The 13849-nt window shown below is 41.6% G+C and overlaps 1 protein-coding gene across 4 annotated transcripts in view; it reads left to right on the plus strand.

Annotated features, from left to right (window-relative positions):
• Positions 1-1156: 1156 nt before the first annotated feature.
• The window catches only part of CAMSAP2 (calmodulin regulated spectrin associated protein family member 2), a 104212-nt gene continuing 91519 nt past the window's right edge, over positions 1157-13849 (plus strand). For all 4 annotated transcript variants that reach the window (XM_042465156.1, XM_042465158.1, XM_042465157.1 and 1 more), the window contains exon 1: positions 1157-1442. In XM_042465156.1, coding sequence (XP_042321090.1) covers positions 1304-1442 — 139 coding nt within the window. In that variant the 5' untranslated portion in view covers positions 1157-1303. The remainder of the gene's footprint in view (positions 1443-13849) is intronic.

Raw genomic sequence — 13849 nt, forward strand, 5'->3', positions numbered from 1 at the left:
TCTTCATCATCATTAATGATGATGGTGATAATGATAATGGTAATAATGCACCTGAGGAAGTAGACTGAAATCTAGGGAAGCTGATGCCTCCAACTTCTTTCTTTCAGTGAGTCTCAAAGGTGCTACAAGATCTCTCTACATTATTATTATTATTATTATTATTATTATTATTATATTCCAAATGCATCTGAGGAAGTAGACTGAAGTCTAGGAAAGCTGAGGCTGCCAAATATTTTCCTCCAATGAGTCTCAAAGGTGCTACAAAATCTCTCCACACAACAATCCACAAAATTATAGAAGAATCAGACTGAGGTCCCTTTGCTGGGCAATCCCATCCTGCCCTAAAGGAGCCTGAGGAGGATGCTGAGGATGCTGTTGTGTGTGGCCAAGCCTCAGGGATGTCCCATTGTATCCTTCCAAGCGGAGAGGGAAAAACACCCCCTTCCCCTTCTCTTGGTATCCCCCACCCTCCTCCTCTTCCCCACTGCTCCGCCCCAACCATGTTCACAAGGAGGGGGGGTCTTAAGGCCAGGAGCGCGCATGCGCGCTGGGTAGGTTCCCAGCCTAGTGCAGCAGGCGCAGCAGAGGGGAAGCTGAGGAGGGGGGTGCAGGAAAAAAGCAGGCTGCTTTGGAAGGGAGCCCCAGGAAACAAGAGGAGGACCCAGCCCCAGCCCCAGCCTCCTTGGGGGGCCTCCTGGAGCCCTTCTTGGACAGCCCTTGGACATCTTCTTTCCCTTCTCCTCCTCCTCCTTTTTTCCCAGCCACTGCAGGAAAATCCCAGCCTCCTCCCTTCCAGCCTCTGGCTTCCTTCCTCCTTCCCTTCCCCGCCTTCTTCTTCTTCTTCTGCATTGGAGGCAAAGGAAAAAACCCTCCCTTCCACTTCCAAAGACTACTCTCTCAGAGGAACCTCCCAACAGTGTTGTTCTTCTTCTTATATTTTTTTGGAAGCCAAGGAAAAGGAGCAAGACAAAAAAAAAGCCTTGGGGAAAGGAAGAAGACACCTTCTGCATTCTGGTGCAAGGCAGAAAGAAGAGCTGGAGAAAGAGGAATATATATATATTTATATATTTATATATATATATATATCTCCCCTCTTAATCACCATCCTTCACTTGGACAACAGCCTCCTTTTCTCTTCTCCAAAAAATTGGGAATATTATTTAATTTTTAAAGACTTTTTTGGGGAGGGAGTGCCTTTTGGAAGGAGCATCATGTAAAAATTGGGTTTAATTATTATATATTGGTAAGGGGAAAAGGTTGTGTGGGTCTGGAAAGGGTTGAGCAAAGGAAGGAAAGAAGGAAAATGGGGGATGCTGCAGACACCAAGGAGCTGAGGAAGACCTTCATTGTCCCGGCCATCAAACCCTTTGACCATTATGACTTCGTCCGAGCCAAGATCGCCTCCAATCTGGCCTGGCTGGTGGCCAAAGCTTTTGGGACAGGTAGGTGGGACCCTCTGGGAAAACACCCTCCTATTCTTGTTACTCTTATTAATATGAATATTTATTTATATTGCACCATAGCTATGCATGGCACTTGACAGGCGTCATCGAAACAGGGTATGACCTGTCATAAAAGGTAACCTGTACAAAAAATTAGCAAGTTATACCGTCAAAATGCAGACTGTCAAAACAACTAATACATAGAATGAAATGTGAAATTATAACATGTTCTTCTTCCCCCCCAAAGGATGTGGCATTCCTGGCTTCTTGGTGTGTGTGAATGTGTCTTTGTGAATGTGAATCATCCATCCTCTGGGGAAATGTGTCAGGAAAACACGCCCGGCCTGTATGTCAGGGTGAGTGGATGTCCTCTTCCACACAAGGAAAATTAGGCGCCACTACATGGAGGACATGCCAGGGAAAAGAGAGGACATGGCCCTCAAAAAGCTAGTGGAAATGTCAGTTTGGGCTTCTTAGGCCCAGAAATGGAGGACCTTTTGGAATTCTTCTTGGACGAAGGTTGAAATGGAGGATGTGTCCTGGAAAAGGAGGACCTCTGGTCACCTTGGGTGTGTGTCTGGATAGGAAGGGATATATACAGCAATGACTGAGGTTAAGGTTGCTTTTCAATGGTGTTGTGTCAGATTGTGCCTGGTTGGTTTGTGCCGCAGTGAAAATATAGGACTTAAAATGCAGTCAGTATATATAGTGATGGCCTTCCCTTCCTTCCTCTCCCTCCTCTCTTTTTTCTCTTCCAGCTCATAAAACAGACAGCCGTTTTTTTCCATTTGAGAGCTGGCCCAGAAAACAGACATTTGTGAGAGGTCTTAGGTTCTGGCGGGTGAGAGGTAGCCTGCAGTCCTTTGAGAAAGGGATGGGATAAGTAAGAAAGAGAGGCTCCTGGAAGAGAGGATTTCATGCCACACTTGTCACCCTTCATAAGGCAGGGTTTCCCCTCTTGTCTGGATGCAGAAAGACAATTCCTTGAATGCACTTGGAAAGGTGAGAGACTGCCATGGTGCTGACAAGCTCTCAGGCCTTGTAGAGAGAGCAAACCTTGTCACTCTACAGTAGATAGATTAGCTTTAAGGAGAGGGGGAAAAGCCCTGCCAGGCAATATTTCATTGGCGAGACACATACTGTATTTGTATTTTAAAACTACAGTGGGCCCTTGGTATCCACTGGGGTTTGGTTCCAGGATCCCCCTTGGATAACAAAATTCGTGGATGTTCAAGTTCCATTATAGACAATGGCTTAGTAAAAGGGAGTCCCTTATATAAAATGGACAATCAAGGTTTACTTTTGGGGCTATATATATGTGTGTGTGTCTGTGTGTGTGAATATTTTCAAGCTGTGGATGCTTGAATCCATGGATAAAGAATTTGTGGAAACATAAGACTGACTGTAGTTCTTTATAAAGGGGTGTGTGTGTGACATCTAATTGTAACTTGAGGAGAGGTGAGAAATAATAATATTAATAATAATTGTAACTGATAGTTTTTTGTGGGTTTTTCGGGCGATGTGGCCATGTTCTAGAAGATTTTCTTCCTTGGAAGAAAATCTTCTAGAACATGGCGACATAGCCCGAAAAACCCACAAAAAAACTATGGTTGCCGGCCATGAAAGCCTTCGACTTCAAATTGTAACTGACATTTTCTCAAAACGTTTTTCCATATCTTTTCTCAAAAGAGAGGTTGTTGAAAAAGATTTTCCCAAAAGAGAGGTTGTTTAAGTAACAGTCCATCCCCCCCCCCCGAAGAATAACAAGAAGAAGTTCTCCTCTGTTGCAGTTGAAGCCAAAGGGTTGTTGCATATTGTAACGAGGAAAACTATGTCTGACTCCTGTTTTGTTCTTAAACTGGCCACTTTGGAAACTGTCAGTACAAAGGTTTCACAAAGTGCCTCTGTTGGTTGGCCTTAATCATCCTCATGGTATGCAGGTTACTCATAGTGGGAGAAGCATGGACTATATGAGTCGTTTATATTGGATTTGGCCATCAAAACTGTTGTTGGTGTTTTTAACTCAAGAAGTATACAGTACTTTGAATGCTTTGCAAACCTGTAATTTCTCAGTGTGTCTGTAGTTCTTGCACAAATGCTGATGTGTTGGGAATCTGACAAAGACTGACTGTGGGAAATTTCAGAAATGGTATGACCTTTTTCCCCCGTAACATTTAATTCTTCAGGTAAAATCATGAAAATAGTCTAATTAACACTGTGCAGATGTTGAAGTCATTCTTATTTGATAAACAAGTGAAAGCATTCCTGCATTTTCAGCTCCAGGTCAGCAAGAAAGACTACAGTAGTGAAGTAGAGAGAAATTGAGTGATGCATCTGAATTTGTGAGCAAGTTCTAAGGCTGCACTTTCTGTGCTCTGAGCCCTATTCTTATTTTAAGTGGAACTTACTTTAAGTAAACCTTTATGTGGAAATGGTTTGAAGAAATAATTTTTCTAAGCATAAAAGGAAAAAGAAGCATTGGTCTGAGACAATTTTAAAAAGGGGTTATCTGCTAAGATGCTATCATAATGTTGGCAACAACAGCATGTAAAATAATGTGTAACTGTGAAGTGCTTTAAGTTGTGCATACTTGTGATCAGGCTCCAAGCTAACACAGACAGAGAATAGGAAATAGTATACTTACAGGCAAAAGACTGAAATATATTATCTTCTTTGAAAGGAGCAGAACTTTGAAGACTTTTGTCTTCGGCTGAAAAGACAGTTCTGACATCTTCTCTGTGTTAATGTGGAAAGACGAATAACATTTTCACAAAGTAAAAAAAGAGAAGTTGTCAGAACTTAACATCTTCACAAAGAGAACCATGGTTTGTACATACTATCAAGGTACAATAAACCATTATTGCAGTGCTAATATGGCTCAATATTAAAGCTAGTATCTGAAGTGGCTATCCCTGTGAGCCATCCTTTACTTTACCCTTGGGTTGGAACTGCTACTGGCAAAAAAGTGACTTGATTTGTTCCATCACATTTATTTACTAATTATTTTATATCCTGTGTTTCCTCCTGTGGATTCAGGGGGCTGTAGAATCATAGAGTTGGAATAGACCACAAAGGCCACCCAGTCCAATCCTATTCTGCCATGCAGGAACTCTCAATCAAAGCATCCCCATTGACAGATGGCCATCCAGCCTCTGCTTAAAGACCTCCAAGGAAGGAGACTCCACTACAATCCGAGGGAGTGTGTTCCACTGTCGAACAGCCCTTACTGTCAGGAAGTTCCTCCTAATGTTGAGGTGGAATCTCTTTTCCTGTAGCTTGCATCCATTGCTCCGTGTCCTGTTCTCTGGAGCAGCAGAAAACAAGCTTGCTGCCTCCTCAATATGACATCCCTTCAAATATTTAAACAGGGCTATCATATCACCTCTTAACCTTTTTTCCAGGCTAAACATCCCCAGCCTCTTAAGTCGTTCCTCATAGGACATAGTTTCCAGACCCTTCACCATTTTAGTTGCCCTCCTTTGGATACGCTCCAGTTTCTCAATGTCCTTTTTGAATTGTGGTGCCCAGAACTGGACACAGTATTCCAGGTGAGGCCTGACCAAAGCAGAATACAGTGGAACTATTACTTCTCTTCATCTAGACACTATACTTTTATTGATGCAGCCTAAAATTGCATTGGCCTTTTTAGCTGCCGCATCACACTGTTGACTCATGTTCAACTTGTGGTCTACTTGGACTCCTAGATCCCTTTTACATGTCGTCTCGTTCAGCCAGGTGTCCCCCATCCTATAGCTGTACATTTTATTTTTCTGCCCTAAGTGCAGTACCTTACATTTCTCCATGCTGAATTTCATTTTGTTAGCTTTGGCCCAGGTTTCTTGTCTATTCAGGTCATTTTGAATTTTGATCCTGTCCTCTGGAGTATTAGCTATTCCTCCTATATACTGTGTGACCTGGGAAGGCAGGAGTGATTTGCATATGTATTGTTCTGTTTCTAATGGCAGGCCTCAGGGTGGGAGGGTCTGCAAAAGAGGATTCGTGTCTACTTGACTAGTGCTCATTGTCTGCTGCGAAACCCCTGACCCTGGGAGATTTCTCATTTGCATCTGCTGAGTCTTCCTCTTGCTATTTTTCAGGACTGGTAGCCAAACCTTGTTTACTTTAAGGATTTCCTCTTTCCTGTTGAAATTGTCCAGGTGTTTGTGGATTTCAGTGGCTTGCCTGTGCATCCTGACAGGGTAGTTGTTGGCATGGTGCAGAATTTCGGTGTTTTCAAACAGTATTTTATGCCCAGGATGGTTTGTAACCTGAAGACTCAACAAATGCAAATGAGAAATCTCCCAGGGTCAGGGGTTTCCCAGCAGACAATGAGCACTAATCAAGCGGACACGAATCCTCCTTTGCATACCCTCCCACCCTGAGGCCTGCCATTAGCAACAGAACAATACGCATGCAAATCACTCCTGCCTTCCCAGGTCACACAGTATATATACCCAACTCCTTTCCCGGCAAGCATTCTCTGAAGCACACAGCACACAGATGCTGGCGAAACGTCAGGAAGAAACTCTTCTGGAATATGGCCACATAGCCTGAGAACCCCACAAAAAAACTATGGATGCCGGCCATGAAAGCCTTCGACTTCACATCAGAATGGAATAACCAAAAAACTTATGACAATTGCAGATTGAAACACTGAAATGTATGAGTACAAGTGATTGCAAGGTATGGTAGCATGATACCTCTTTGGAAGGGCTGATAAGAGGTGGCTGATATAAATTACTAGGGCCTAGTAGCCTGGGTTTTGTCTTTCTTTGTAATACCATTATTTGTCAATAGTTTTTGATATCAATTGAAAAATTGGCTCAGTTTCAAAGAAGACAATGGTGATATACAGTGGATCCTTGTTATACACTGGGGTTTGGTTCCAAGATCCCCCGTGTATAACAAAATCCGTGTATGCTCAAGTCCCATTAAGTATAATGACATAGCAAAATGGTGTCCCTAATAAAAAATGGAACATCAAGGTAAATTTATACTTTTTTGGAACATTTTCAAACCGTGTATGCTTGAATCCGTGTATAAAAAATCCGTGTATAAGAAGGACCGACTGTACAAAATTATGTGTTAAAAAATGCTAGAGATTTTTAGCTGGTCTGCCATTTCTGCATGAGAGAGCAGAATTGGGATGAAATAAAGGTGAAAGGAGGCCATGGGTGAGCCAAAGGATGCAGTAGTGATGGCATGTGGAGGAAAGGGAAAAAACAGAAAGGGTAGGCAGGCAGATAGTATCTGAAGAAGCCACTGGTAAAGTGCAAGACCTCTTATTACAGTAGGATCTGGAAAAACAGACCAGAGGAAATCAGCCCACTGTGGCTTCAGCTGCCAAAGGAGGAGCAAGGAGGAACAGTAACAGCAACAACACCATCGACTTCCACAGCCTGAATGAGCTGCTTATCCACTTCTTGACTAACTCATCTCCTGCCAAGAGCAGCTCCTGAACATCTCCTAGCTGGCCTAGATTGGCTGTCAAGGGGCACATCACATGGGTGAGTGGGTCAGACAGTGAATTTGATCTAGTGGCTGTGTGGTGTGTGTGTGTGTTAATTTTGAGTGGCAGTGTTAGGGCAAAAAAATGAAATGCATAGATATAGGATGGGGGACATCTGGCTGAATGAGACTACCTGCTTTATCACACTAGGAGGCCAACAGGATTTAAACTAGAGTTAAACTAGAGAAAACCAGGAAATGTTGTGTGATAAACATCAGGCATTTCCTGTTTTTTTCTAGTTTAACTCTCGTTTAAATCCTGTTTTCCCCCCAGTGTGATAAAGCAGTATGTGTGAAAGAGATCTAGGAGTCCCTTTGAACATGAGTCAGCATGGCTGGGAATCAGGGCTTACTTCTGAGAGGACATAGAATAGCACTTCATCAGTGCAAATTTTGCAGCTGCTGTGCCACTACAATGTAGCAAAATGTAACATAGGTCTTTATAACTGGGGTCAGCATAGCTTGTTAGATGCATCAAAAGAGTAGTGGAATCCAAGCCTCCTGCTTCAAAGAGTTATCTCCACAGTTATTTGTCTGCTATAAAAATTTGTTCAACAGGATTATCGGGGCATGTGTTAAGGTGCATTTTTGTGTGTGTTTATTTTTTTTCATTTCAATAAGATGACACTCCAGGAGTTCTTGGGTGAGATGGACTGATCTATTTCAGTCTGGCTTCAAAGCCAGTTTTGGGCAGAGATGGTTTTGGTCACCTTAGAAGATGACCTACACTGGGAGTTGGACCAGGGGAACGTGTCCCCATTTGTTCTGCTAAGCTCTTTGGTAGCTTTTGGTACCATCAGTTGGGATTGAACTTGGGGGAACTGTTCTACAATGGCTCCATCCCATCCAGAGTGAGAAGGCATAGAAAGTAGTGCTTGGGAAATGAGTTCCTGTTCTATAACCTGATCATAGGCCTATGGAGTCTCACAGTTGTATCCTATCCTTCATGCTGTTTAACACATACATGAAGCTGCTGGGAGATGTTGCCCACAATTAGTAGATTTGGTGCTATCAGTATGCTGGTGCTATCCAACTCTACTTCTTTCCAACAAATTCTGGGGAAATGAGGGTGTTTTTGTTTGTTTGTTTGTTTTTTTTGTTTTTTGTTTTTTTTTGTAAACCAGTGCCTAGCATCAATTATGGATTGGATGAGAGTGAACAAATTAAAGCTTAATCCAGGTATGACAGAGGTGTTCCTGGTCTGTCGAAAGGTGGATCCCATACTTGAGAAAAGAAGTTTGTTTAAAACAAACAAACAAAGATAGGTCAGGGAAGAGGGTTTGAGGCTGTTTTTAGAGAGAGTGACACTCCCTTTGAGGACTCAGGTTTGTATTCCTGATTTAGTTGTTAACCTGGATGGTTAGGTTTCTGTGGTACCCAGGAGTTGCACAGTTAAAGCTAATATACCAGTTGTATACCTGTTCCAGGAGATGGCTGATCTCACCATGGTGGAATATGACTTAGGGGCAAAACAGGTCAGCCTGGAGCCGCTTGCCTTGGAGCTGCAGCAACCGCATGTGCTTGCTCACAATTTGTCCCACTGCCACAGTTCTGAACAACCCTCTTAAAAGGAGTGATTTTTTTACCACTCCTTTTCAGGGTGGCTTTTCCAGGTTGGGGCGGCTTGAGTATGTGTGTCATGTAATCACCATGCCCTTAAGCCGCCTGGAAGCTGGCTTTTTTCACCCATCTGTTTTGGGCCATAGTGCTATCTTGTTGAGGCTACTGTAATGTGCTACATGTGGGCCTCCCTTTGAGGAAAGTTTGGTTTGTCCAAACTGCTGGGACCACACTGTAATGGGGACTGGCTATAGAGATCACACAAATACCTTATTACAACAGTTTTATGGGCTATTTCTTGACCCAATTCAAAGTGCTGGTTATAATTTTGTGTGGGTTTTTCACACTATGTGGCCATATTCTGGAAGAGTTTATTCCTGACGTTTTGCCATGCTGGCATCTTCAGCCCTCTATGGCTCACATTCAGGCTAGCTGATGGACTTTATCCTCCAGTAAGGGCCTGTCTCAGATTTTTTGAGGTTTTTTAGCTTAGGTCCAAAACACACTGCAGAAATTATCCACTTTGACACCACTTTAACTGCCATGGCTCAGTGCTAGGGATTATGGGAATTGTAGTTTATTGTGGCACCAGAGGCCTCTGACAGAGAAGGCTAAATGAATTCCCTAGCATTAAGCCAAGCAGGAATGTAACCAAGGGGTTGGGGTCCGGACCCCCCCTTCCGTTAGAAAAAATGAATGGTGTGTGCTGCTGCGCTGCCACACCCAAGCCCCAATATAATGGTGGCACTTACTCTGGACCCCCCCCCCCCTTCCTAAAATCCTGGCTACGTCCCTGAGCCAAGGCAGTTAAAGCAGTCTCAAACTGGGTTATTTCTGCAGTGTGTTTTGGACCTTAGTCTTAAGATCCTTACAGGAACACCTGGTAAGAATGTGCTGGTGGCTTTCTCCATGGCTGTCCCAGGCCCTGATACTTTTGTGCTAAGGAGGACAAACTAGCTCTCTTATTTTGTTATCCTGTCAGCCTGTTTATTCAAAGAGGCTTTTGAGAATTGTTTCACAAAGAAAGGGCTGATATTAATGTATTATTTTTTAAAAAAATATTTGTTACCTTTTGTCTTTTAATGGAATATTTTTAAATTCCTTCTTGCTATCCTTTCATAGGCAGGTGAAGGCCTTTTTGTTTTGGTAGGACTTTCAGACAGATTTTTGGGGAAAGGCGATCTTTCAGAGTGTGCCGTATTATAATATTTGTTATTACTCAATTAAATGGTTTGGGTTTAACTGCTGTCCATTTTATTGATAATTTAATTATATTTTTAATTTATGTATAATGTAAAGTGTTTTGCTGTATCTATTTTAATTTTTGTCATCCACTAAATAGTTATATTGCATTTTTAAAATAGCCTTTTTAAATGCTTTTATTTATATATTGTTGTTGTTGGCAGACGATAAGAGAGTTTCATTCTATTTTAGATTTCTCATTTATTTGTATGGACATCATGATTGTAACATGTCTATATGGATATTTGGTCATTATTGTATTCTAGCTTTGTACTGGCTGTATGCCGTAATAAATAATGTTGTTGTTGTTGTTACGTCTTTCTCTGTATTGTGTAAACTGCTTTGAATCTGTCTTTGAGAAAAAGGCAGGGTATAAACAAACAAATGCAACACCATACAATAAAAAGGTGTGCGACTTAGAAATGCAAATCCTTCAAATATATACATAAATAGCAGCATCAATATTAAATTAAATATTTAGTTTGTTAATATGAATATTTTAAATAGAGCCAATAAGATAATTCTGAATATGTATTATAACACGTCATAATATTTGTGGGTGTAGTCTCAGTGTATACCTACCACTACAAGATCTGCTTAGTCTAGTTTGTTAATCTGGAAAATGTTTCCATGAAGAAAAATTTAAACTTGTCATGTTGCCTTAAAAATAATTGTTAAACATTAATTGGCTAAATAACAGCAACTACCACAGTGCTACTGTACAGTCCAGCAGAACTGCATATAAGACTTCTTGGAGTCTAGTGGTAATGGATAGGATAAAATTACTGCCATGGCCAGCCCCCATGAAGACACAGAAAGGCAAATCTTGCCTCAATAGGTAGGCCTTTCTCATCCCTACTTCAGAATATTCAGTTTAACTATGAAAAGCCTACTGCATTCTCCAACCAAAGCCAAGTGTCCATGTTGTTGTTTTGGGCAGTGCCAGTATGGATGTGACTCTAGGGCCCAGATTGGCAGCACAGTGGTGGTTGCAGTGTAATGTTGCTCCTTCTAGAGCCAAACAGGAGGTTAAATCATTTCCCTTTCCCTTATGGAGCCATACTTCTGATCCTGGTATATATCACTAGTAGTGTAGTGATATGGTGTTAGAATCTTAGGGCCCGAACAGACTGGCCAAATAAAGCAGTTTTGGGCCACTTTGCAGGTGTGCTGTTTAAAAGATGCACATGCCCTAAGAGGCCAGAAGTAATGCCAAAGCCACGCTCTGGTCAGAGAGCGGCTTAACCATGTCGTCCAGCCTCTTAAGACATGTGCGTCAGTTCGGGCCCTTAGTCTTGCTTCTGAGATTGTATATGGCATGGAGTATTAGGCAGTATTTCATATGCTGTTGGATGGGGATGTGAATCATCTAGCCCTCCAGCTGTTATTGAATTGTAGCTTCTGTATTCCCCAATAGGGCTGCTGGGATTTGCAGTCAAACAGCACCGGCAAGACTGCTTGAGTCATATTCCTTATGTAGGGTTTAGCTTCAGGATTTGAGGAGAAACCAAGATATGATGTTAAGAGATTTGTGACTTAATCAATCTCTCTCTCTCTCTCTCTCTCTCTCTCTCAAAGATAAAAATAATAATTGATGGTTTACAAGCTGGAATAGAACTGAAAGAGTTTAACCCTTTCAACTTTCCCAATTAAAGTTGCACTCTCTTCAAAGTTGCCATTTGTCAGTCACAGGAAAACATACATCTCCTGATACTGTACCTAGCAGAGAGCCTACAAAGCCAGAAGAGTCATCACACTTGCATTGTGTTTGGATGGTCTCATATTCTAATTTATAAGTTTTCCTTTATCAGAGTGGATTTTTGTTTGTCACTTCAGGTCAGGACTTAAATTTGTTTGTTTTAAAACCAGCTTTCATTGGGAATAATAGTGTACAAATAGTTACCTCCAGTTTTGACAGGTTTACTATAAAGATTTTTGCTTCTAAACCAAAGACTTTTCTTCTTATGACCTAAATCCTATCGTTAGTCCTAACTAAATTTGAGTAATTGAATCAGTGGGATTTACCTTTGATTTGGCTTAGCATTCGCCAATTGGTTTGCTCTAGTTGGGACTAACCAACAGGATTCTACTCTATTTTTGTATGTTTATGCAGTTGCAGAAATCTAAAAAATCTAGCCATTTCCTCCTTCTCTTCCCCTTTACTTGATGAAATACTATATAGAACATGAAAGCTAGCACAGATTTTCATGACCTTGGTTGCTGATGCATGTTGCTGATGCAGTTGTCCAAATGAAGGTGTAATGCTATATGTGTTTCAGCATTTCCCTTGTGAACCTTTTTCTTGGGAGCAGCACAGGCACGCTCACGTATTTGAGATATGTAGCTCTGATAATCTGATTTAGAGGTGTATCTAAATCAGGTGAAGAGTGAAGGAACTGCCCCTCCAGATGTTGGTGCATTTCAAATCCCATTACCACAACATTCATCAACAACTGAGGTAATAAGATTATTTATGTATTGATTTATTTATGGTATTTATACCCCGCCCTTCAGCCCTAAAGACTGTCAGAGCAGCTTACAATTATTACTTTTTAATTAGACGGTTCCCTGCCCTCAGGCTTACGATATAAAAAGACACGACACAAAAGGAGAAGGGAATGGTGGTGGGGAAGGGGATCAGGTCCAGCAGTTCTTCTCTCCTTCTGAGGCCTGGGCCAAGGCAGATGCACTGGAGGGGGGGCTCTGCTTCTTAATCTAAACCAGGTCTGATGGAGCTGGGCCAGCATCTCACCTTCCATGGCTGGATGACACCAGATTAGTTTGCCAATAACACCTAGAGAGTCACACATTCAACTGAACCATAGGCTTTTGTTTGCTAAAGTTTACCTTTGTTTTTCTTCCATCTTTCAGCACTTTAACCGATTTAGTGAAACCCACAGAGGGACAGCATAATCAGTAAAAAGTAGTACCAAATTTACTTTCTTAAAGCTTTTTCTTAGCATTAATACCAAAAACGTACGTTCCTTCTGATTTCTTAATGTAGTACCTCTATTGGCTTTCTTATTCTAGGAATCTTATTTACCGGTTTTGTTTTTTTGACCTATAGGTATTTCTCCTTTCCACCTGATCCACTTGTTGCAGCTTTGTCCTTAAATGACTGCTTAAGATCAGTAGTTGAATAAATATATTGATACTCATTCCAGACATGATACAGTTGCTCATAACAAGTGGCCCTTTTCCTGGAAAAGAGGTAGAAATGCAATTGGTCCCCTCATATCCATAGATTTTTTTATCCATGGATTCAAGCATCCACATATTGGAAATATTGCCTTGATTTTGCCATTTCATATAACAGACACCATTTTAATATGCCATTGTATTTAATAGGACTTGAACACCCACAGATTTTGGTCTCCATAGGAGGTCATGGAACCAAACCCCAGTGGATGCCGAGGGCCTACTGTATGTGTTCTGGATGGTGATTGTACTCCGTGTGGGAAAAAAAAAATAGGCATAGTGTTTCACTGCTGTGGATCTAGGTCTTCTTGTGTATTTGCAAGTAGAAGTCATAGTCACTGTGCATTTAATAAACATTAATGGATAATCTGCTTATCTTTCCTGAAAAAAGACCACCTATATGTACTGTAGAGCCAGCATGGCACAGTGGTTTGATTGTTGGACTAAGACTCTGAATGCCCAGGGTCAGTTCCCTGCTTGGCTATGAAACCCACTGGGTGACCATGGGCAAGTCATAGCCTCAGGGGAAGGCAACGGTCAGCATCTTCTGAGCAAATCTTTCCAACCCATGGTAGGTTTGCCTTAGGGTCACCATAAGTCAGAAATTATTTGAAGGCACACAACAACAACAACAACAACAACAACTGAACTGCTATAATTTACCGTATGATGGTTGCCCTTGTAAACAGATTGAAATTTTTGGTTGGTTCAGAATGTGACAGCTCTAGTAATGGTAGGTAGTAGACATGCACTTACAAAATATATTGTAATTTTACTAGTTGCCAGTTAGGGCTGAGCTAAATGTGGTGCAGCTGTTTCTTACTTTTTGAAAGATCTGTATAGATTCAATCCGAGATGTTTGAGGAAGGATATCCTCCCATCTGTACACCTTATATGAT

This window comes from Sceloporus undulatus, chromosome 4 (genome assembly GCF_019175285.1).
Source record: "Sceloporus undulatus isolate JIND9_A2432 ecotype Alabama chromosome 4, SceUnd_v1.1, whole genome shotgun sequence".
Lineage (NCBI taxonomy): Eukaryota > Metazoa > Chordata > Lepidosauria > Squamata > Phrynosomatidae > Sceloporus > Sceloporus undulatus.